We start from the raw sequence: 26,959 nt of genomic DNA on the forward strand, positions 1-26,959 counted from the left end.
ATGCCTCGACAAATACTGTGTGCTATGTGCGTTGAAGATTTGTTTAATTCGACGTGTATTTAGCCGGGAATTTCATCGAGCTTTCCCCTGCTCCCACTCATTCAGCAGACCCTATTCGCAATCAGAATCCGCACCTGTCATTTGTTTTCCGGCCATTTTCCTCCATGGTCATAATTATCCCTCTGACTTGTGCTCATCCATGTGCGATGTGGGGACATTGGTTGGGAATTTTTCGACAATTACGGGGACAACCGCAGTGAGCAGCATAGCAGGGTTGTCCATCATCTAGTTGTGACTCCACCCGCTGCTCTGGCTCCGAAATAGTTGGGGCGTTGTCCGGGGAAAATGGCGAAAACATAAAAACTTCGCCCCGACACTGTCAAACCAGAATGGAAAACCACGCATGGGTGTAGGTTAGTTGGGTTTTTTTTTTTTTTGGGAAGGATCAGAGGGGGGGTTTGCATGAGTTGCATCGCCCTCTCGATTCTGGCACATCTCAGTAGCGACAATTGCATTGGAAATTGGATTAAGCACATACCACAAAGAAATCAACAGCAGCTGTCTGCGAAAATTTAGCTATGGGTTCGGCTTTGGCGACTGACACTCAGAGTTGTCAATATTGAAAAAGAGCCTTAATTTAACAGAAATGAACAAATTATAGAAGATCTAGAAAAATGTTATAAAACATGGAATAAATCAATCTGATTTAATTTTATTTTATTTTTATAACAATTTATTATTATATTAAAAACTTATCTTTGAACATTTATTGCATATCAGCATTATAGAGAAGGAAACATATATGTAATATTACTAATACAAAAGTTTTAAATTTGTGTAATACATTTTTGTTTTTTAAATTATATAATAATATAATTTATATTATAAATTATATTATTATATTTTTAAATTATATAATTTTTAAGCAAACTATTTTTTTATCATTTTGAAAAACCACCAGTATAAATAGCGTCCAAGACAGTTGCCTTTGCCATGAGCTCACATATGTGGCTCGTAAAAAATGTTTGCCATGTGCTGAACAGACAGTGACTATTGCACCGCTCCGCAGGCACCACCCGCACCGCCCACTTGAAAACGAACCACCCAATTCACCCGGCACCACAATCATAAAGAATCATGGAGAGAAATTGTTGAACATAGTCGTCATATCTAGCCATAACTCATGCTTTGTCCTCTTGTTCCTCGAATCTGTCTAGAGCCCCTGCCACGCCTCCATATCTGCTGACACGCCCCCTCCTCCGCCTTTATCTGTAGTCGCAATTGAGTTTTGGGTTTGGGTTTTGGCTTGGGTTTGGCACTGGTTTCGTTGACGTGACGTGACGCGGGAGTTTTGGTCTTGTTGGCCAATGACAATGACATGGTCATGTCTTTCGCAGAAACATGAGATGCTGATGCTGCTCCTCACCCGTCTAGTCTGTTTTTTTTTTTCTCAGCTCCTGTCGAATCATATATATATACGGTATACATAAAGATGAACCGCACTGTATGGAGATGAAACGTGGAATGCTAAAAGCGCGTGCCCTGGCTTACACGTGTCAGTGGTCATGTCAACTGTCCGAATGAAGTGCAAGTACACTTCGTTCCATGTGAAAATTTGAGACACTCACCATCCGGAGAGTGAATTGCGGAGTCCTGGCATTGATTTCCAACTGTTGATGAGCTCAATGGAAAAGCAATGGATAAGCTGATTGCTGACGGTTTTATTTGGCCGTCATGTACTATAGTTGGAAAAAGGAGATAACGATTGGTAAATGATTAGGACTCAGAAAAACAATTTGTGTTGTTGGCATTTACATGAATTTATCTGTCCAATTTCTGTGGCTCCTTGTATATTTAAACCCTATGGAGAAAATCGAATTAATAAAAGCATAGAGATAAAAAAAAAAAAATAATCAAATATTTTTTTTAATTGGTTTCTGATATTCTTAATCTCGGTGTATTAATCAACAAGTTGTCGGTATATATTGCTGCAAGCAAAGTTCCCTCAACGTTAGTTGGTTGCTAAAATTTTTGGTTAAATAGAGCTTGCCGCTAATTAGGTGACTTAATAGGGCCTGTGATGAGGAGACGCCAATAAGGTCACAGATGATGATCATCACCATGATGCAGCAACTTCCGCTGGGAAATTGAGCACTACTATAGCGAACACGTTGAGCATTAATAACTTGTGATTTATAGCACGGGATTAGCTTTCACCCATCGCACGCCTCGCCTGCAGAAAATGGTGGAAAATTGCTACCAGTTCGATGAAAGTTTCCCACGAAAGTGTGTGCGTGTCAGAAGAAAAGTTTTCGCGTCTAATTCGAAAGATGGGAAAAGTGTTTGATAAATGGTCTACATGATTGGCGGATGAATTTGCCTAAAGAGTTTAGTTTGTAAAGACTGTCTTGTGGATTATTTTATGGAAACAAATATATACCTGCACCTGCATTTGATGTCATTTTAATATTTTTAGCATAGCATAAAGTTTTATCTTATTCGCTGATGACTACATCTGTAATCGTTTGGGATCATTATTATCTTCCGAGTAGCATTGCCGGAAAAGAAACTCTCTTAAAGCGACAAACACTTGGCATAATAACTGGCAACATTTGCATCTATTCCAAAACATAATGACAATGTCGGTCCCCGACCCTTCACTCATTTCTAAACTGTCTTTTGTTGTGCCCAGCACAAATCAAAAAAAAAAAGAGGAATAATGGAGAAGCGTGCATGGAGTGCAAGATAAGTCCCTGTTTTATCCTTTCCCCTTCGCACTCTGCTCATTGTGAAAACGCCACAATGCACAATTTTTACGCGCTCTACTTCATAAATTAAATAGCAGTCGTTTGAGTGTGTGCGAGCGTTTCCACACACGCACACAGGGGAAAACACATACACACACTGGCATCCTTATTGTCTTTTGCGGTTGTTAGAAAACAAAACGTCAAGAAAAGTAATTCATGGCATAAAAGAGACAGGCCGCGAAAAAACAAGTCGAGACTAGACTAGACTAGATCCCAAATGTAAAGTGACAAAGTTTCTTACAAAGTCTTGTATAAAAACCTCCTCATTATTCAGATTCCGAATATTAAAGACTTATTGCAATCTGGGCAACGTTTGTTACTTAAAAAGTTTATTTGATTTTATAATATATTTATTTGAACAGCAATTTGCAGATGACTAAAACATCTTTTAATCATGTTTATCCATTTGACAAATTTTCAAAGAAAAATGATTGGTGGCTTGATTCTAAGAATAAGGGAGTTTGAATATACAAGTCATATAGTTGTGGTTGTGTCAAATGTTTTTTATCCAAAGTAACCTCTAAATTACAATAAACTTGTATACAATGCAAATGAGAAGGCGATAATAACAGCAGCCAAATTTAATGGCAAACATTTTGGGTCGATAAAAGACTTTTATGCCGTATAAACGAAACCAAAATGACAACAATGAATGCAAATTATGCACTTCTTTTTTCAGTGGTCTGACTTTGGTGTGCTGGGAGCAAATTTGCTAGCTTTATTTAATATTTTAATTATGGCACGGCTACTGTTTAACTCTTTTGCTCGTTTGCCTGTTTGCTTCGCAAATATGCACACCTCATTTTAAAAATAGAAAGAAAAAATTTAAACAATTTTTTTATTCAATTTCGCTTTTTGTGTACTTGCATTTATTGCATTTTTAATCGCACTTAATATTTCAGTTTGTCGCGCATCGTGTCTGTGCTGGCATGTTGTTATTTTCTTCTGTTCAATATTTATTATGCCAATAATTTGTGCGATGTTCGCCTTTGACTGGGCTTATAATTAATCATTTACGCTGGTGGGGAATAAAAATATCAACAAGTTAATGTAGCATTCCATAATTTTTTCTCTGATCTTATTAAGCCGCATACTTTTAATAAAATAAATGCATAAAGGGTAAACATTTTTTAATATTCAATTTAACTCGTTTTCATTGTGACCACGGAACAGAAATTAAGACCACAAATTGGTTTACTAATTAAAACACATTCATGCACTTCTGTGAAAAAATCTGTGAAGTACAATAAAAAATATATTAAATATAATTTAAGAACGTTTTACAGAAGAGAAACACAGAAAGTTTAATTTCTGATCATCTATATCTCTACACTATGAATCCCTTAAAACCCTATTTTTTGTATTGCTTTTCTTAACCCAAGTAAGCAAATCTTATCTTCTTGCTTTCGTTTACCCTTTTGCAGAGCTGGGAACAACATAAGCTGGCTTCAATAGGAAACACAAAATCGCAATAATTGACAAATCCAGTTAAAAACTGTCCAATTCCCCAAAAAAGAGAACACACAACCGGCATTAAAAATAACTTAAAGTCCTGAAAAAAGGAGAGCGAAATTGCCCCAGAAAATTGCATGAAATTGCAACTGGCCAACAGGAAGTGGAGAAGTGACAGCGATAACTAAGGACACAGACGGGATAAATCGGAGCGGGGTCAGTCATTTGCTGCACGATTGCCGACCCCGACCAACGAACTGAAAGTTTAATTGCCTCTGTTATTCGAAAAAGAAGAAAGCGGGCAAGAGCAAAGATACCAGTCCAGGCGAATGCAACAATTAAAATCAAAAACTTTTGGACAAGATGCTGCTGCCTACGCCGTGGCGACAACAAATCCCAACTGCTGAGCGCATCCATCGACAGCTTTTCCGAGCCTAAGAGCCTGTGGAGAATCAAGGAAGCGACCAGCAGAGTCCTTCGAGCGAAAGAAACAGACTGAGACTGAGCTACAGAGCGACAGAGAGGGGGAGAAAAGCACGCTGGCGAGTGGCGGGGCTTTTAAATCGTCTGCTTCTAATTTGAATGGACTCAGCCGCATTCGACATTCAAATGCATATTTGGAAACTTTTGTTAATTGGTAAGTGCCAGTCCGTGTTATTTTATGCTTGATGAAAACGAAAACTAGACCAGTCCCAGTCAACTTCTGCAGTCCCAAATAAAAAGTGAAGTAAAAACAAAAAAATCATTAAGGAAATGAATTATCATTTAATATTCTAAACCAGTTTCATGTTAATACAAAAATAGTAATTAAAGGAAACAGAATTTAAGTAGAGGTAGTCTCAAATCTGTAGAAAAAAAACTTTAAAAACTTTACACAAGATTTAAATTTTAATCAAAGTGTTGATAGAAAACAAGAAACAAGGAAATCGTGAATGCTAATTTCAAAGTTTCAACGCGTTTCAATTCTTGAACGGAAAAAAAGCGAAAGAAAAAATGGATAATGGATACAGCGATAGCAAAATACTCTAAGAAAAAACTTTTGAATTTCCAGTGTATAAATAAAGAAGCCGAAAGTATTTCCCCCCTTCGAAATGGTTTCCAAATTTGCAACTGCCTTCAGAAAGCGTGCAAAGCATAAAAAAATACTCAGCGATAGCCAACTCTTTGAATAAAGGGTTAAAAGTTGCCGCTCTCATATTTCTGTATTTTATTTTTTCTTCGCTTTTTTCCTCTTTGTCTGTCCATATTTAACTTGGCCAAAGAGTTCTTTCCCGCCGAGTGGAACTTATTTTTTCCAACCCCTTCTCTTCTTCAGCATTTCAGCAAGGCTGGTTTAAATAGTACTTTCACCTACTTTCTTTCGAGTTAAAGTTGTTTAGGGAATGCCCACGGGAATAGACTCTCCTCCATGGGAGCCACGGAGATTTTTAATTATGAAACAACATCTCAGAAGTGAGTCTCCAGGCGTTTAGTTAATTTGTGTTTTTAAAGTTTTTTTAAAAATCCGAAGCTTGCATTACAACTAGTGCACAATTTTCAATTGAATTAGGGATACAAATTTCAAAATCTGTGAAATGATTCTAAGATTGACTGACTTTTAAAGTTTTAAATTGTTGAAAACGGAATCTCTCAATTCGAATTTCAATAAGTGCAAGAGGCAACCCAATTTGAAAGTAAATTTGATGCACTTGGCCAAACTTTTAGTTGCGATTGCCATCCAATTGCTTCGCCATATTAACAGCCAATCAACTTTGATTAATATCGAGCACAAAGCATTTGCCATTCGATTCAAGTTCAATTTCAATTTGTGGTCCCGCCGCATCCTTTTGCCAAAGCAATTGCATTTTTTCCTTTCTTCAGGGCACTTCTGCCCCACAAGTTGCGAACTTTGACATGGAGTCTTGCAGCACTTAATAAAGTTATTTATCTAGAGCAGAGTCTGTAGTTTAGCTCGAGGTAAAGAGCATGTGCGCTGAGGTGATTGATGACATCGATAAGTTTTTATAAATTGCAACTGCTTGGAGCGGACATTCGAGTCACTTTTTATATAACAGCCAGATAAGCCGACCTCAAGCTTTGACATTTCGGCAGTTACTCTAAATTGCGCATACTAAAAATCTACATGAACTGGTAGAAAAAATGGTAATCTCCCTGCCGCGTATTCCATTGCATAATTACACCAACGCCACTGATTTCGACCCCAATTAAAAGTCAACTGCACTTGAGACTTACTTTGGCTTCCAACGAGCTGACCACACACCGCCTGCGAAAAAAGAGTTCGTTGTGAAAAACTGGGTAATATAGAAATAAAGCTGCTAAAACTTTTGCGCCAAATACTTAATGAGTGGCTCATAAAAATTCTCATATATATGCAAGTGAAGTTTGTGAGCGGGCGACGGCCAAAAACACAAATGTCAGACGCAAACAGAAACCTCAACAATTAAACTTTGACTGGGTTCTACAAACTGGCAGACCAAACTGTTTTATAATGTATAAAGGTTTTCCGGCAATTGCCCAAACAAAATCACTGTAAATTGCACAAACAACTCGGCTAGCAGATTTATTCATGTGAACATTTGACCAAGATCTGACTGACAAAAACTGAATTTGAGTCTTTGTGGCCCAGACGTGTGGGTTGCCTTTGATAATAACAATCGAAAAAACGTTAGCAATTTTTTGGGGGTTCTTTTAAGAAATTGGGTTTGAGAATGAAGTTACGTTTTCGATTAATAAGTGTTACAACTTTACATTTGCATCAAATACGTCTTTTAAAGTAAACTTATCGTTGCATTAAAAAAAAAAAACAAATAAACTTTTAACAGCTGTAAATTTCAGATATACCATTTTTAACCCTAATTTTTCATTTTTACGCGATTTTGAAAAATTCTTCGAAAATTTCTGGGATTGAAGGTTTATGTGAAAAATTAAGAAAACTCTCCACAAAAGCTTTATGGCAGGACTGAACGAACTGAATCTGTACGATAAAAAGCTTTTTCCTATACATTTTTCGTGTTTGACAATATTTCGATGAGCTTTTTCTTATACTTATACAAGATTGCTATAATTATATAATTTTCGAGTCATAAAAAATACAAATATAAAAAATTAATTTTATATAATTTTTTTGTAGACAATGTATTCGATTGGCGATGCGTCGCACTGCATATAAGACTTAAAATTTTCGAAATATATATGAAGTTTTCGCAACAGCTTACTTTCTCGTTCAGCGGAGTTATCCATGTGAACAACTGGCTTAAGATCGGGCTAACAAATAACCAATAACCAAAAAAATATAATTTTACACCTGTTAATTTAAGGAATACCTTTGAACCCACATTATTTCACAGCTTTTTCCTATAAATTTTGCAAGAACAAGAACGTATAAGAATGTTTCGCAGAGCTTGTTTAGTAAGCCAACTGAATTCATAACTGAATTTTATAAGTTCTCTTATACTCATAAAACATGGTCAAGATTGCTATAATATAAAATGAGATTCGAGTTATAAAGGCTACAGCTTTCCAATTCTTAAAAAAATCTCTCGGAAAGCTGAAAAAAAGCTTAAACAATTTTGTAGGGAGAACAAAAGACCTTCGCAAGGCTTTCGAATACTACCTTTATCAAGGATATTTTCAACGTTATAAAAGACGAAAAGCTTTCGAAATAAGTTACCTTCGCAACAATTTACTTGAATTGGTAAAGGAAGTATTTCTTATACTACCGAACTCCCAATATTTAAATAAAAAAACTTTCACATTTATAGCAAAACTATAAAGTGTTATACAAAATGTTTTAAAAGAGAACATACGAGTCAAAGAGAACCTCCAAATGGCTTGTGAGGCGTAAATTTATTTACTAAGTAATTTGACACTACCCAAACCACAATTGAAAATTTGCTAAAATTTGGAGTCAAGTCAACCCAATCGCAAGTGGATCCTGGATTCACACATCGCACTTAAACAGCATTATTCAATTTAGTCGTCACAAATGTCATCCGTAATAGAGACAAACTCAAAAGCCAAGAAACTCGCCGGGAACTGCGGCAATAATACAAGCAAATTAGATTTTACAATGAGACAGAGATGACAGCAGAAGGGCAGACACAGGAGAAAGCCAGGCCAACTAACCCGCAAAACCATTCAGAATGTTAGCACCGAAGATAAGAGCAGCTACTGCGAGTACAAGTATGGCTCTAACTGGAGGAAAACACTGCAAACTGGTGGGGAAAGCCAGCTTAAAACTATAATTTGTAGGTTGTTGCAGTCTGGCAAAGCCACAAACAAACTCTTGTGTGCGTGCTTCACAGTGAAAAAAAATGTAATGTATAAGCGAATGAAACAAAAATATACAGTATAATACTATTTATCATGGCAATTATAAAAAACAAAACAGTGTATATCTTAAAACACAATTTTAAGAAAAAGACTATTACTATCTTGATATTTTTGAAAGAATTTTCCATATTTTCCTAAATGGTTTGCTTAGGTGCCTTACAGAAAATTATATTCTCAAGCTTAAATGAAAACATTTCCAGAAAAATTTAGTTACAAAGCTATTTAAATTCTGAAAATTAAACTATTAAACTAAAATGACAATAGCAGAGTTGGCAGAGTTGGTTCTGCAATTGAGAAAATTTAGAACTAATTATGTGGACGCATCATTTCTCAGTGTACCCACATTAGAGTGTGGGCTTTTATTATTGTGGCTTCATTTGCAATGCACAAAAAGAGCAGGACAGAGATGTAAGAGTGAGGGAGACAGAAGGAGGCGAATGCGTGGCAAGTTAGCGACCACATCTAAAATGAAAAATCTCAAGCACACACGCGCACACACACACAGCTGCAGAGCTACACAGGGCAACAAAATATTGGGAAAAACAGGCGAGTTACGATCCCAAGAAGGGACAGCACTTGTGGCTTTGCCACTCACACTTACACTCACACGAGCAGTTGTTGCGGGTGCTAAAATGGCCACAGCCACAATTTGTGTTGTCACGGAGTAAATGTTGACACTTGACATAGACAAATACAAATACAAATACGCAAACACAAACACACGCACACAGGCAAAAAGAGAAAGGGAGAGAGAAAGTGAAAAAAGAGTTGCTAGCTAACCCGTTAGGAGTTTGTTTTATGCTTCCGCACACTTGACATTACACTGCCATTGCACATCCTCCCCCAACGCCCATTTGTCCCATTTCTCGTCCGTCTCCTCTTCCTTTTTTGGCCCTCTTGTTCCGTTTTTGTAAGGGGTAGCAAGGTTATATGAAAAATGGGGAGCAAGAAAACAGAAAAATAATCAAATTAATTGCGACCTCTTAACTCCCCTTTTTGTACTTGCATTCGACCCTAGACAGCATGGTCACTAAGCAATATATGTCAAAATGGCTTGGTAACACTGCATCTGATATGTGACACTGTATCATTGAAACATTTAAAAGTTAAACTCCGTTTTCAATTGAATTTTTTTAGAAATCTTGATTAAACTTTAACTACTAACTAGTATATTGATATTCGTATACACCTACATGACTCTTTGTGTATTTTAATTCATTGTTAAGGCTTTGCATATAATATCTGAATAGTTTCAGGAAACTTAAAAAAGGGTAGATTATATGTCTAAAAATATCAAAGCCCCACTTTGCATATTAAAAGCTCAAAAGCCTCTTCCAGGGTATCCCCCGATGACCTTAGCCTCACCCCAGATTGTTTATTTGGATAAGAATGGCTCCCTTTCCCCCCTCCCACCACTTTATGGTCGTTCGTGCCTTTATTCAATTTTACTTTGACTGCTAAGCTCACTCAAGCACCCAACCATCGATCCATCCACGAGGCGTTTAGTTGGCACTACTTCAGCAGGGGTACCACCCACTGCCACCCCCTATAAAACCACTACCAAACCCTCGGGCGCCCTGTTCGTGACACTCTCTGATAGCAAATTATTACAGTCTGATGAGTTCGTCCTGCTGATGAATGAATGCCGAGCCAATAAATTTAGCTCTGGGCCAAAGATACTGGACCATTTTTTGTTTCCCTCCTCTCTTGATTCATTTCGATTCTTTTTTAAGAAGTGAGGGACGAGAATCTTGTTATATCGAAAGTGTGGGTCACATCAATTTGTTTGCTTTATTTAAGTTTCTGTTTTGATAAAAATTGTTTGCATACTATGTCAAGCTAGCTGTCTTAGTGCCTCATATTTGATTGTTTGTCCATGCATTATGGAACCCTCACTTGGGCACAATATTTGTACAGGACACTGGAATTTCGACCTTAAGATATATTTCCTATCCCACTCCAAGGACTCGTTCTCAACTTAATTAAACTGCTTTAATTTGCCGAATTAACTAGGTGCATAACTAAGGTCGAAAGCAAAAGTCAAGCCGAAACCAAGGACCGCAAGTGTGCGAGCTTTCGTTTGTGCCAAAATATGTTCAAGGAAATTAATTACGCCGGTGAGAAAGCGGCTGCTTGGGGCACATACCTTATTGGCCATATAATGCGGTAAGTGGGGAAATGCATTCCAACGGCTTCAAGCGGCGACCCTCACCGCAATCCCCGCAAAATAAACTACCTTGCGGTTCAAAGTTGATGCCCGGAAACTTTTGGGAATGCCTCGCGTCCGCAAGTTAATTAAAGTGCTTTATTTCCTGTTGAGGCATCCGTGCACTTGGCGGTTTATCTTCAGGTGGTTGACTTTTTGGCCATCGAAGTGGCTAACCCATATCCTTAAATATCTTTTGATTTACCAAACCTCTTACGGAATGTTTAATACAACTGCGAGGAAATACTACATGGACTTATAGTTAAAATAGTTTATTTTTATGTAACTTAACGTATCTGTATAACTAAAAGTATAAATATATAACATTTTTGTATAGTTTGTGCTTTGCTTGGCCAAGAATATATAAAAGTAAATATTATTAATCACTTCTCTTAAGAAGATCTACAGTATTTCTCATATCGGATTGATAGATTAATTGGATTACGTATACGCCGCGGTGCGTTCAAAATCCGCGACACAGACATAATTTGCGGTGGCATTAAATTGAAACGAATCGACTCCCTCAAAAGTGCCATTGTGCAGCCGGCAAACAAGGCGCAGTGAAAAACTTTAATGCGACAATTTGCAGCTGCCACAAAGATGCCGAGAACAAGAGAATCAGAGAAAAACTGGAGAATCGTGGGCGGGAAGACAAAAGCCAACTGGCGGACAAGAGTTGCCGTTGGGAGAGCGAAGCGGAAGCAAAACTTGCCGGCAACTTGCTGACTCCTCTGAATGAAAATGAAGTTGAAAAAGCAGCCAAAGAGCCAGAGATTTGTGAGACCAACCCGTAATGATTGCAAGAGTTTTTGATTGTGACAAGGCGCACACACACCCGATAAGTTCAGGCATATATATACATCTATATATATTCGCCTAAACGATGATAAATGTCCAGGCAGGCGACACGAATTTGTCAGGACTTAGAAAATAGTTTCTGATTAAGATCTTTCTTTCTATTGTTGGAGCGGCTGCGTGCAAAGGCATAGAATCTGTGAATTATCTTGCTCTTCGGGTTGCAACATTTGTCTTTGATATCAAAATAGCTCGGGGTCAAGAGTGTTAGAACTATATTAATATTTATGCCTAGCCCCAAATCAAAATCGAAAAATGACAAGTAGCAGCTGTCAAAGCAACTGCGAGAGCTTTTATTGCCCCAGCCATCGGAACTGCAGGATGTTCGTGTTCTTTTACCTGGTTGTCATTTGCGGAGGAAGTGGTAGATGACTTCCTCTGGCTGGACCACATCCTGTGCTTTCCATCTTTACTATATTTTTCATTGTTTGCTGAAGCCTTTTGCATGACTTGGGACTCGCATATTGACGTACGGAAAAAACTACAATGCTCTCTTTTAATTTATCAACAAGTATAAAGCAATATAAAAAAAACAATATATATATTTTTGCTAGCTTTAGAAATTATAAATTTGGAAATTATTGCTTTGAATAATATTCTATACATTTATTTATTGTGATATTAATAAAATGTAATTTCGTTTAAATAACTTTAACTTAGTTTTAACAAAAGAGCTTTCTTTCCACTCATCAAATATATATATTTATAAAACGTATTTCGTTTACAATGAAATGATTAGTATATTACTAGCTTGATTTTTTTCTTTTGAAAATTAATTATTCATTTTTTCTCTCTGTGTTTGTGTATTGTCTTGCTTTGGTAGCTCCTACCATATTTCCTGATTTTCTTCTCAACCTCCCACCAGCCCTCGAGTTAAATAAGCTGGCACTTATTTAATTTTCACGTAAAGTTGATGCTTGCTGAAAAAGTTTGTCTCGGCTTTGTTTAGCAAAAGTTAAAGTTAAACTGTGTTCAGTTTTCCTGCGCATTAGAAATTCCAGTACGCAAAGTTGCCGTTCGAGTTGCTGGTGTTTTTTTTGTATTTCTGGCTGTACTTGGCAGCGGCTTCCTTTGACCCAAAGGCGGTGGATTCGGCGCCCTCATCCCCGAGGCGAAATTTCTGCGCTTCTTCATTTACTTGTGGTTTACCATCTTTAGGGCCAAGTTTTCATTCTGCTTGCATAATTGAATTCCTTTCTGGGGTCAACAAGTTGTTAGGTCGGGAATAAATACAAAAATGATTGGTCGAGATTATGGGATTGCAGGGGACTCAATTTATGGTTCATTAAAAATTCCAGTTCTTCGGCTTGTGTATTAATACAATATGGGAAACTTTTACCTCATTAATATTAAACAACAATCACAAAACAAACATATTGGTATTTAAATTGCTCAGAATTGCTTTCATTTCTTGGAGGTTGAATCTATTTTAGAGCCGATTGATATAAAATACCTTTGCTTACTATAATATCATATTTCAGAAAGAGGTTAAACAACAAATATTTTATATTAATTTAAATTGTTGTTTAAAATTCAGCAGCCTGAAACTTTCTGTCTAACAGCCAAGCCCCTTTATCAAGGCGATCAATTTCACTGTCAGAAAAATAATAACGTTTGCATTTTAGCATGTTGCTGGTTAATTAAACACTCCCTTGGTTGCATTTCAGAGGAATATTTATGCAGCTACCATGTTTGCCCATCACAATATTAGCATACATATTTTCTAAATTTGATATGCCATACACACATGCCAGTCGCAAGCTTTAGCCCTTGTTGCATGCCACATTTGCATTTTGCTTTTAATTTTACCGCTGCATATTTACATAGCTTCCTGGCATTTGAGGAGCGTGCCTGATTAGGCGTCTCATTAGATATTTTCGATAGTAAATAATGCAATTTTAAGGCCTCTATTTATGGCAATTTATGCACCTCATTATGATAGTTGAGGCGCAAAGTGCAGACAGTTTTTTTCCGCAATTTGTCACGTTTCCTAAGGGGAAGGGAATCCTGCCTTACCGCGTGGCCTTATCAAGGACGTCTTTGGTTGCTAACGAGTGTCAGCTGCGGCGGCGAAATCTTTGAAATTCATGTTCAGCATGCAAACGATGTCACAAAGCGCCGCCTGCCAAGATATTTGCCTTGACGAGCGTGTTTCAAGCTGGGTGAAAATTCTTTGGCAAATCGAATTCTGTCTTCTGCGGATTAGGCTTTAAGCCCTAGAAATGTGGAAATTGTGGCCGAGTTTCCCAGGTTCACTGCACCCGCCCATGGACAACGAATGTCGGCGAGAGCAGAGTCCTTTATTTCAATTCACTGTTGCATAAAACGCGGAGCAGTTAAATGCCTTGAAATAAACAACAGCTATTTGTCAGAGTGTGCGTGTTGCCAGAGACAAATAAACAACAATTCATTTGTCCGGAAAAAGGATGGATGAGAGCGAAGTGCACATGAAGAATTACTTTTAATTGGACCTCATGTTTTTTATTTTATGCAATTAAGTAGTTTTCTCGAAAATTAACAATAGATATTACAACTTTGGATAAGCCTATAAGCCTACTAAACTAATAAATTAATAAATAACTAGTATCCTACTTTTTAAATATTTAATACAAATCAACACTGTGCTCTGGCTTTAATAATTTGCCACTATTTTCCTATTTTGTATTGTATTTTTTGATGAGCAGTAGATGAGCTCTTTCTTATTTTCGTGAGTGCATAATAAATTCCAGTGAGGGGCATTTATTCAACGCACTCACTCATGCAGTTAGTGTGTCACTCTGCGAGCTCTGGCAACCCTGGATTAGTGCACTTTGCGGCGACTGTACTCCCCCATCATTCATATGAGGCATCATGCCATTGGCATTTATCTTCGTTCTAAACTGTGCATTGTTCCGACTTGTTTGTGTGGGCCTTCCCTTGTCTTTTGTGGGTTGATTTGGACAGAAAATAGATGGTCAGACAGGACATGTTAATGCGTTGGACAGTTGACAGTCTACCTGAGCGCACTTTTGTCCCGAAGCCCTCTTTTAGCCATGGCGTATTGACCGCATCTTTGCCAATTTTGTAATAGTTACACTCGTTCCAGAGCTCTGTTCCCATTGTCATTGTCCCCCAGTAAGTGCATGTTTGTGACTGTGTAATGACAGCCCGAAGGCTTTCACTGGGAGCCTCTACAGCATTTGTCCATCATATTGCCACTGGTACATTTTCCCTCCAAACTTAATTGAAATTTAGAGCTCTTGAAATTAACTTTTCAATTATGCCTCCGCAATCGAATTCAGTAACGAGCCGCCCAGCCCATGGCTGCTTTTAATGTTTGCCAGTGCTGCATTGGCGAGTTTATAGCATGTTAAATGTGTTTTATGTTGTCAGTGTTGTCGCTGTTTTTGTACCTTACACACTGAGAAAAACTCATTGCGAAATTAGGAATATTTACACGTATAAATTGCAAAAAATGTCAAAAAATAAATATATTAGAAAATGAGCAGACTTAAGCTTGCAAATGGAGTGAAATAGAAAATTAGAAATCTATTTTCAATATTTCAAGTTTAAGGACTAATACAGCCACTTAACGAAAAGTTTTAGATGGCCAAAACCTGCCTGATTGAGAAATCCAATGCGAATTTGTTACAGTGTACCCAAAGTGATCGCCGCCAAGTCCATTACCATCCGAACTGCTTTCTGTGTATTCCGTGCTGTTCTGTTCTCTTGTTGCTGGACAGCATGTTGACAACAACAACAACGAGTGCATACATGCCTCGTTGCAGAAATTATAGACATAAAAGCTATACGCCTGCCATCCTGCTCCTGCTTCTGCTCCTGGTCGAGCACACATCCTGCTAAAACATCGTTCAAGTCGGCCAGAGCTGACATGACAGTAACTTCAGCTGCAATGCCAACAACGACAACAACGACAACACCGGCAACAACGTCAACAACATAAACTGTTGCACTGTCTTTGCTTGCAGAATGACATTCATAGGTGGTTTGAGAGAAAGGGCCAAATTCCGGGCCATACTAAGGGATAAAAATTGCATTTATGCATGTGACGTGTTGCTCGCCCCGACACGCCAGCAATTTGGCACAGAAAAACGGGGTAAGGGGGGTAGATATTTGGAGGGGGGGTGGTGCGGAAAGCGGAAGCGAAGTTTTCGGGTCTGCATCGGAGATTTTCCTGTCATTTGGCGACCACAACGACCAGACCAGCGGCAGTAGAAACAAAATCAAGCTTCTACAATGCAACTGACATTTTGAATGCAACGGCAAGTTGCTGTCAGAATGGTCACTCTAAACCCTTGGTGCATACCTCATTAGGCCTATTGACCTACAAGCAGGTCTAAATTGGCAAAATAACTTGTTTGGATTGATTGTTTTGAAAAATCAACATGGTAAAAACAGTATTTTAGATGTCAAAATTAATTAGTGAAAAAAATCTTTGAATACATGATCAAATTGCCTTAAGTCTTTTTAAATAATTTCATTCAATATTCTTCCTGATAAATCAAAAATATTCTTTTAAAAAAAACATCAAACTAAAATTGTAAGTATATAAAAAAAAATACACTTACAATGAAAGTACAATTATTTACCCAATTTTTTAATTGCTTGAAGTTTTGATTTGGCCTTTTTTTTTGTATTTAAATTAAATTCTTCATCCAGAACTAACAAAAAAGTTGTAAATGAGAAGCAGCCAAAAAAAAATTAAAAATACATCGTTTTTGCACGAATCCTCAGTGTTTTTTCTGTCAAGATTAAAGGCCGCCAAAACAGTGCCGAAAAAATGGTGAAAACCCACTCCAATGGCCGAATCACTTGAAGTGGACGTGGGCTGCATCAATGCAGGACGTGTAGATCTGGCGAACGCATATAAATTTTTGCCCTTTTTGGGGTCAGCGGGATAATGCCGATGGGCGTGGCAGCTGCCTCTAACGCACATGTGCCAGTAATTTACATGCATGTCTATTTGCCGGCGCTTGGAGGTCGCTGCCTGTCAGGACACTGGTGAGAAAGACAGATGGATGGCAGGGAGTGCGGAAGGCGGAGTGCGGATGGAAAACTAAGAGGAAAAGCGGGAAAAATTTCGAGAGCAAGAGAGAAAGAAGCAAAAAATTGGACATGTAAAATTCGCCAGAAAGACGCCCATTGCCGATGCAAAAGGCAACCTTCAAAACAGTTGCATGCATTTTTCAATTTTAGAATGACGAGGCGATGGTTTATTCGCCACACCCCCTTTCTGCCACTCCCCTTTTTTGCGCCCCACTTCCCGCCCTTGCATGCAGGCGTTGGTTTTTCTGCTGGCTTAAAATTTCACCGCATGACATTCATCATAGAGCAGGACCGTTTCGACCCCCAGCTGTGTGGGATGGGTTAAGGCTGCCACTGCTTTTTCTCTCTGTGTATGTGTGTGCATTAGATATTTGGGTTTGTTTTTGTACTTGCACAGAGTGGGGAGTGAGTGAGTGTGTGCGGATATGTGTGTGTAGCCAAAACAAACATTGCAAAATTTATGTCGTCTCATAAATTTGTAGCATAATTCTGGAACTGCTGCTATGGCTGCTACTGCTGCTTTTGCTGCCATCCAGCCGCCACTCGAAAATGTTTGGCTGCAATTTTGTACTTCTGGCCAAGAGCAACCAAACCAGACCCGTTTCGACCCGGATTTGCCTTTGGACCAACTTGGTTTGGCCTTTGAGCCATTTGCCTCGCTTCTTTTCTCTGTTTGTTGGTCTAACGAACCGCGTAAATGCAATTTCTCGGCTTCTTTTATTTTGTTTTCCCTTCTACTTTGTTGCAGGATAAATCAAACATTTCACATAAAATATTTAATGAATTTAAATTGGAACTTCTAAAACTTAAAAGACTCTTTTGACAAGAATAAAAAAAAAAAAGAATAGAAATACAAACAGCTTTTTAATGATATTTCTTTGATTAGGAAATAACGTTTTAACAAATATAATAATTATTTATAGAACTTTTTATGTTTCACGAAACGAAACAAAGTAGTATTTCTAATTAAATAAAAAATAAATGTTTTCCCTTTCTTTATTTGGACAATGTATATTTTTTTTGAGTGCCGAAGAATATCTCAAAAATGACTTTTAACTTTAAGGAGATTTTTTCAAAGTGAACCCCAAACAAAGCGTCAAGCTGGAAGATCGAATCATATGAATAAATGCCGTTAATTTGACGGTGTCAAAAGCTGGAACGGATTGAAAGTTCGATAAATTGTGTGAAATATTTAAATCTCCTGCGACTGCTGCACTTCCTGCCAGCAATAAAAGTTACGTCAAGTGTCAAAGGCAGAAAAGTAGCCACAAGAGCTTTTGCAACGCTGACAACAAATGCCAGTTGACAAAACTTTCTGCATGCTAATCGAAGGCAGTCGAACCCAGAGAATCCGTATAATCAGGCTGCAACTCGGAAGCTGGCGTCATCAATTATTTCCGGCTTCGGGGAATTCAGGGCTTAAGTCACTCGGTGTGCACCGTCGCATAAATCAGTTATTAAATTATTTGCACTGCACTGGTGGGTTAATGGCAAGAGTCACAGCTTGTGGAGTGTAATGCGCTTACGTGGAATTAGGCTAAGACCCGGAGACTTGCTTAGAAGATTGCGCATACGCAGCGTATGCCAGTAGCAGTAGCAATAGCAGCTAAACGGGTCTTTGGCCATGTCACTCAAACAGACCCCCTGACTTATGCATATGCAAGCATGCGGGACCAGCTTAACCAAGGTAAACCAGGATCCAGGAGCCAGGAGCCAAATCTCATGCCAGTGACAGCTAAGAAATGCAAGGGGAAACTTTCCCGAGGCAGTGCATCAAGTAAATGCATGAATTGGTAATATAAGAAAAGTGATTTTGTTGCTTCACTCAAAAAATTACTTAGCAGTCAGATTATTTATTTAACAGTGATTTTGAACTTTAATTCCCATTACAATACTATAGCAACAATACATTTATATTAAATAAACAAAAAAGTTAAACTTTTATTTAATTGTGAAGTAACTGAGCTATTTTTTCAATAATTCAGCTACAACTGTATTTATTTACAACACATTTCCCTTAAATCGAAAAAATCTGATGGCATTTTAGCTTTCAAATTACATGCTTAAATAGGTATTTTAACAGAAAGCTAGCCAATAATAAATTTTCATTTTCTGCCTGGTTGTTTTTTTACCTAGAGTTCTACAGTTAGTCAACAAAATGACTAGTTCTGGTTAAATGCGATTATGGTGGATGATAGTTTATTATTATCAAATTAACTTCCACAAAAATGTTTCCAAAATCTGACCGCAAACACTTTTGAGCTTCAGCTTTCCAACTTTCGGCTAGAGTATAAACTAAACCTGTGAGGTACGACCAACATTGCGGCCCTGGCAATTATTTTTGCTGCTCTTTTGGCAAACAAAGGATGGCAAGAGTGAAAGCCACCTTCGTTCTAGCAACATCCTTCCTGAATGACTTTCCTTTGCCGCTCAGTTGACTTGCAAAATGGCTGAAATTTCAGCAGGCAGCCAAGCGGACCCAATTTGACCTATATGCATGCCAAAACGGCCCAAAAGGTGGACAACACGATTTTAATAATTCATTGAAATCAACAAAACTGAAGCATTTTAATGAGTCGTTTTTTAAGCTGGCTTTGCTTATTGAATTTGCATTTTACCCATTTGTGGTTGGCATTCCGGCACTAATACCCAGATTTCAAAATTTAAAAAAACCAAATTCTTTTTGAATAATGTTGAGCAATTTGTGGCTGCGTTTTGGGCAGACAGAACTTAAGCTTTGTCATTAATTTGGCTTTGAGGTCGCCGGCCTGGTCAGCAGATTTTCAGTAAACCACAAAAAACGGCTTTAAATCCATTTTATGGCCATGGCCATTAACCGAAATTTGTCTGTCATGTGAGGCAAATGTTTACGATGATTCGCATATGCCACATGTAACATTTTTGGGGCGAGCGCTTTTAGTTTTATGGCGGACTCATTTGCCTCGAGGTGAAAGTGTAACTATTGGCCATTGAAAACTTTTTTCTTTTGGGGGGGAAGGAAATCACGCATTCGCCGGGGTAAACACAAAGCTTTTGGCATTGGGCTGAACAACTTTTTTTCGGGCTCACAACTTTACTCATTTTAATGCTTATTAAATATGCCTGGTTAGGTTTTTAGGGAAAAACCTTTTGCAAAAAAGGAGATTGAGGGATGAGTCTCGAAACAAGTATACCTAAAATAAAAGGACCTTAAATAGTTTAAACTCAAAAGATCTTTAAATAAATAAATACTATAACATAGTTTCTGATAATATATTAAGTCACTGTAAAAACGATGAAATCAAAGTATAAAGATCTTAAGTCCCCAGTTTAATGTGGCATATAAAATAAAAATAGTTCTTTAGGTAGTTTTGTATTCATAAGCAGCAAAGGTTTATTCAAAGTTGTAGAATTCTAAAATGCAGCAAAAAATAAAACCAATATGCCATTTAATGGCTAGCGGCGACGGAGGAAAGAACGGTGGTAAAAATATAATCAAAATAGAAATTGTGGATTTTTCGTTTCGTTTCGCATACTAACGAGTTTTAAAAAGTTTAACCCACCAGCAGGCGAGCGACGCACTTGCACGCACACTCACGGTCACATTAATGTTAACCCATTCCGCCCCTTGACACATTTACTCCCAGCGTATTCGATTTCATTTTGCATTTGTGGCCCTTGTCGCTGCCTTTTTTTGTGCCCTCGCCAACTGGCGGCTCTTGTAATTTCCGCTGTGTGTTTTCCTTGTTTTTTTCTGGTCTTTCCCATCGTTTTCCCAATGCTGTAACCCTTTTTTACTTTCGCTTTTAGTGGGTCGACACGGGGAGCAGCCTTCTCACAGCCATTAAGCTCCTTGAATTCCTGGGTCCGGGTCTTGGCAATTCCTGCCGCCTGCTAAACTGCTAAATGTCGCATAATTATCGTATTTCACTGGCTGCTTTTTTTCAGGGATTTTTTCGGGGCCTCCCTCCATAGATGTCTCTCATTATTGTCTGCTCCTGTTTTTGCAAATCCCCTTTGAACATTTCATATATTTTATTGCTTTGAATTTGACAACATATTTGCGGCATTAAAAGAAATGGGTTTTTATTAATTTCGGCAGGGAAAAATATTTTTGTTTACGTTCGTATAAAGGCAAATGAGTTCTTTGCAGCTAATTAGAAAGGTTTTCGAAAGGAGGAACCAGCTGAAAAGGTTTTGTTCCACTTTGCCTTTGCGCTAATCCCCGTATTCATGCCGAATTCTAAGACCCCTTTTTATATATCCATATCTTTATTAAATTTGGTTGGGTACACATTGTCTTTGAGTCATTAAAAACTTTCAACCCACTCCAATTAATGTTGACAATAACAATTAAAATCATTTAAGCCATTCAAGCTCACTTAGGCCAACGTGTATACCATGTATTTCAACTGCAATAACCATAAACTATTTGCACAAAACTTTTCGCTTCGCGGCATCGTTAAAAGGACAACCAGTGGAGCCTTCAAGTGTCCCTTTTCCAGTCTCTCTCTAAAAGCCGCAGAAACTTTTGAAAGTCCTGCACTAATCGTTTGACACATACACATACTAACTAAAGGATAGAGCAGTCCTGGAAAAAGTAGGCAACTTTTTAGGTGCACAAAACACAATACAAGTTTTTTGTGGAAATTATTTTTGGCTCCCTATGCAGTAAGTATTATTTTCCTTCCCTTGTTTTTCATTTGGCGCCACTCCCACATTTTTGTTCCTGTTTTACTTGTTCTTGTTTATGTCTTGGCTTTTTTTTACGAGGTATCCGAGCGCAGGACAACATTTTATTGTTTTGTAACGTTTTATTTCCGCTTACACTTTTCTTTATTTTATGTGGTCCTGCGAGCCTAAAGTTTTCCAAGCAATTCCACCCAGCTGAGTTTGAAAATGATTGCTTCTTGGCTTTGTGGGCTGGGTATCATCTTTATCCCCCGTTTAGCCTAAGCGTTTTATTGTTTCTTAAATACTTAAAATGCATTGTAATTACGTTTTAGCATCTTATCATCGTTTATTATCCCCGGTTTATAGTTGTTCGCTCGGGGTCTTATATGAAAACTAAAATTGTAGCCGAATCATGTGTGGTTTCATTCTACCATTTGCCATTCTACCATTTCAACTTTGTGGCTACACACACATCGGTCAGAGAACAAGTGTGTGGAATGCCTTTTGGGGCTGGCTAAGTGTGAATTTAATTACAATTTAACTGGAGAGCCATGCAGACAGCTTTTGAAGTGGGTTAATGCCGTCGAAACGATTCGAAGAAAACCCCGAAATTGGGGCTCTAGCAGCCCAGTTTGAGTTGACCATAATGTCTCCATTTCATGCCCAATAAACAAATGCCCAAGCCCCCTAAAATCCCAAGCTCCATGGGTTGCCAAGTGCGAAAACATTGCAGCCATTTCTATTCATAAAAACAAACATATAAATGCATTTGTATCTACATGTTTATATATTATATCGCAGAGTCTCTGCGATAAGCCAACAAAACGTAGAAAAGGCGACAAATGCCGACAATGGGAGTAAAAAGTAGCCAAATAAAATCCATAAATCGCCAGACAGTGCAACAGACATGGCGGAGAAAGGGGGTGAAATGTAATAAAAATACAAGTCACAAAAGCAAAAGGGTCCAAGCACGGACTTCATTTCTGCAGCAAAATGCAAACAGAGAAAAACATACGAAAACTGCATCTTGTAGTGGCAATTTTTGGACTATATTCCATCGTTCATCTCGTTTTTATTAAAATGTGCCAAGCTCAACTCAAGTCAGGTCAGTCCGACCGGCTTAGATTCAAAAGCGAGCTAAGCTCACTCAACTGTAGTTATTGCTTCCATACTTCTATACTTCTGGCGAGATCCCCAGACCCTGGCAATATCAAAAGCTGTCGAATCTGCCCGCAGAGCAGCTAAAAGGACAGGACCTTACACACACACACACACACACACACACACACACACACACACTTGACCAGCCCAGCACTTGACCACATTTGAAAAGAGTTATGAATATTACAGCAAGGTCTGCACGAGAATCGTTGTTCGGGGGTTCCCCTATTTTTATGGCCCCAATGTGTACGCGTGTGTGTATGTGTTTGTGTATGTGTGTGCGGTTGAAATTGTTATTTTCCTTATTTATTTCAATTTATGAGATTTTTATATGCATGCGCACTTTTGTGGCTTCAGTTTTCATGCAAGTCGAGCAGAGTATATTGCCTTCCAAATAAAGCTTTTTTTTAATCAAATTTGTTTGTAAATAACAAGGTTAGGGAAGTCGGCAAATTCATGAAGATATAAGAAACCCGATATCAATCTAAATGAAGGCCCCAGTATATTGTGGTGGTGAAGTCTTTAGAACTATGTGATTTTTATTATACTTAACTTATTTAAAATATATATGAGTATGAAAGTTTTAATAAAGTTCAAGTTCTTAACCCCTGATGAGCTAATCCAATCCCTTTTTATGTTGACTGCCAAGATGAGCTGAAAACAAATCGAAAGCCAAGTACTGCCAGAGAATCTTAACAAATTATCACATCCATTACTTGGCAACCTTCTGAAACCATTCGGAGATTAGGAAACCCAACTGCCATTGCCACTAATTCAATTTCAAGGAACACGCGAAAAAGACAAAACTGAAAAATTGGTTGGGGCGAAATATATATGTATTTCGCTGGAAGAACTAGTTTAAAGCGACTGCAACTCGGTCACGAACTGCCATAAAAAGCGCAGTGAAAATGGGGAAAAGCGAAAAAAGGGTGGTGCTATTATGGGGGGGAAAGGAAAGTAGCTCAAAGACTGCCGAGAGTGTGTACTGGAGTTGATATTTGCGCATCAGTGAGCACATTGAACTGTCAATGCCAGAAAAAGGAGCAGGCAAAGAATAAGTTCCCTGGAAAATGAGGGAAAAACGGGAAAAGCGTCGCCATTGCCAATTTATCAATTGCAGTTGGCAATCGACAATTGACAACGACGAACTCCGACGACTAATGCAGCCATTGCCGTTTGACCCGAAGGTTGAGTGCTCCATAGTCATCATGTGCGTGTTGAAAAAGTAATTACATCGTGAACTGCCAACTATAAATAACAAAAGGGGGGCTTCTATGGAACGACACAGTTTTTATTGCAACTTTAAAGTGTCATTTTGGGGCATAAATATTCCCCACAAAAAGATCGCTCCCCAGTCCCCTTTCTCCCGAGAAAAGCTCCTTTTCCAACTCCAACCTCTACGGTTTCCTCAGCCTGCATAAATCAACGTAAATGAATGCTATTTAGTTGATGGCACAGGCCAGGAAATGCGCCGCTTAGCCAAACACACTCACAGAGATGCACACGCAGGTTCTTACAAGTGTACACTCAGAAAACAATTATAGAGAGTGCTAAGAAAGCGACAAGTCAATATTTTTGAATTACAAATCATTTTAATTAATTGTGAAAATAATTTTAACAATTTGACTTATATTTGCCTTATTCATTATTTGATCTTCTTACTAAATCTTAAAAAATTTAAATTACAAAAAAAAACGACTAAAGTAAAAAAAAAACAGTTATTCATTTCAAAAGTACAATATTAAGCAAATTGATTTATTTACTTGTATATGTTATTTTTATTTATTTTCAAAGAATGAGCTTTAAATATTATTAAGGCATTCAAAATATGTGTTTTTACTCTTATATCAAATTGAATGTTTTGTGATTTGAAAGTTTTAGCAAAAATCGAAGTATCTAAACAACTTTAAGCTAACTCCTTTAATTATATTTAGATTTTTTTTCGAATTGGTTGCTAATTTCTCTAAGTGCACAAACCTCTTACAGCAGTCTACAACTGGTAACAGTTACAAATGCAGTCAGTGGCTGGCATTTTCCACATGCATTTCTCAAATGTGTACGGAAACCGAAGCCAAGTGCAGGCGGAGCGATGTTGCCAAGCGAAGAAAGATGGCCCAGAGAGAAGGACTGAGGCAGGCCGTGGGCTGAGATCCCAGTGTGTCTGTGTTTGGCAGTTCCGTTTGATATTAGCCAACTCTCTTCGGCGAATTTAGTAAACATTGGTAGCCACGAACACTGGCAAGAGCTGTTACGCCCCTCCGAAATTTTCAGAGGGGGTAATGCATTTCTGCGGTTTTGGCCAGACTTGAGGACATGATTTGGGAGGCATTTTGTTGCTTCTTGAGTAACTGAAGATGTTTGGCCTGCCATCCAAATGCGAGCCAGACAGGCATATTTTGCATACTTTGGGGCTAAATCAGCTACGCCCATAAATTCGATGCAGAAATACTTGATGTACAAGTAGTTCAGCATGCCAAGTTGAACGGGTCACACAGATCCCAAATGATTCTGTTCAAATTTAATGGCGTCGCCAAAGGCGATTAGATTTGCATTGAGTTGAGCAGGAAAACTGGTTTAGTTTGTGACGAAATTATTTAAAGAAAGTACTTTATGTGATTTTAAAATTATTTTTCGATATACATATGTCATTTGTTAAATTCGCATTGAAATCAATACAGGCGATACCATAAAAAAAATGTTATAAAATTATTCAATGAAAAAAAAATTGTTCAACCATTTTTATTTTTGCGTATTTGTAATAGTACGTAAAAACATATGCCAAACTGATTTAACTGAGGAATATTTTTGAACAAATAAATAATTTAAAATAAATATAAAAAATAAATCAAAACAAAAAAAAATAAATACAGATTTTTTCAGATAAAGCTTGTACTGTTTATTCAGTTTCCAAACAAAAGTATTATTCTTTCCTGTCATTAATTAATGCCATAATTGTGTTAATTAAATTTCTTTTTTATGGTTTGTTTCAGGTAAGTGAACTTAAATCCTTGAACGACAATCCCAGAAGCGTAAGTAACGGAAAAAACTATTTTAACAAAAACAACTCTCACTGTGCACTGGTACAAAAAACTAGTTAATACAAGTACTTTGTATTCAACGACCATTTTAATTTAATTTTTTTTATGTAAAAAGTATTTCAGTCCTAAATCATGCAAATAAATATGCCTTGTGCTAAATATTGGGATTAAATAAATTAAATACATATTGAGTACGAACTTTTGAATTCAATAGCCAAATATTTATCTTCACTATTCTATTTTTTAATCAGTGCACTTCAACATAAAGTCAAAAGCGCAATACAAATAAACAGAGTGACGAGTGGATCTTAAATAAATAAGTTTTAATTTTTTTTCGTGCCCCATGGCCAGAGGGTGGAGAGTTCCGAGATTTTCCAACAGGCGATGTCCGATATCCAGTGCCAGGGATAATGCCTTCGACAGGGGCAAACACTCAGGTTGGGGCGTCGACAACATTGTTTTATTAAATACAAAGTAATGGCCACTGCCGTCCAAACACTCCCACGCACACCCACACACGGATTCACACATGCAGACATTGCCGCACTCTGACTCCGGAACGGCTTAAATCATTTTCCAACTTTCCACGTATTTTCAGTTTTGTTTTTTGTCATGTTTTTTTATTTTTTGTTGGGCGGCACTTAAATTATGCAACAACCGTTACACACACGTGCACTTTGCAGAGACTCGCACACCCACCATCATGAGTTATGGCGACCTTTTCCAAGTAGCAAAATTTAAGGCTTTAATTGCCAGCTTAGCCCCGAAATTCCCTTGAATAATGACAGCCGCAGCATTAATTGAAAATTCTTCACATTTTGAAATCACTTTTCAATATGCTTATCTCGCACAAAGGTAACTAAATTAACTTGCCATCTATTTGGATTTATGCTGGGCTTAACTCATGACTAATGTTGGTTGAACGAGGGTTAACAGAAAAAGAGAGTCTGGCTTATGTTGGGTATGCTAAGAGAATTTACATTTTGTTTACAGGGGCTGAGAGAAAATATATTTTTGTAAAAGTGTGTTCGCGTCGAGTGTTGTTGACAGTTTAAGAGAGTTGCTCTGTAAGAGAAGCAATTAAATGTTAACATAGTTTAGTTTGCTAGGAACAACTTTGCGGAAGTCTTTTGTTTTCAAATTGTAACTCAGCTAAAATCAGGGATACTTATTTATCTAAGCTAAGCTTAAGACAATCTTATTAGGTTTTAAAAACAACACTTTAATTAAAAGAAATCTAGATAAACGAAAGAGGATTCGTTACATTGTACCAAAATCAAAATATATTTATCTGAGCTAACATTAAAAACAACTTCTTATAAGACCTGTTATGATTCACATATTCTGTTCAATTAAGCATGCACTGTAGCATAATTACATCATTATCACATTATTCTCCACAATAAAAA

At 37.7% G+C, this 26,959-nt stretch overlaps 1 protein-coding gene across 1 annotated transcript in view; it reads left to right on the top strand.

Moving 5' to 3' along the window:
• Nucleotides 1–26,959, top strand: part of LOC108149369 (putative neural-cadherin 2) — a 118,719-nt gene that overhangs the window by 37,809 nt on the left and 53,951 nt on the right. Inside the window, exon 4 of the mRNA XM_017276871.2 lies at nt 4,232–4,896. Coding sequence (XP_017132360.1) covers nt 4,842–4,896 — 55 coding nt within the window. The 5' untranslated portion in view covers nt 4,232–4,841. The remainder of the gene's footprint in view (nt 1–4,231; nt 4,897–26,959) is intronic.

Source organism: Drosophila elegans, unplaced genomic scaffold, assembly GCF_018152505.1.
Source record: "Drosophila elegans isolate 14027-0461.03 unplaced genomic scaffold, ASM1815250v1 contig_814, whole genome shotgun sequence".
Taxonomy (NCBI): Eukaryota; Metazoa; Arthropoda; class Insecta; order Diptera; family Drosophilidae; genus Drosophila; species Drosophila elegans.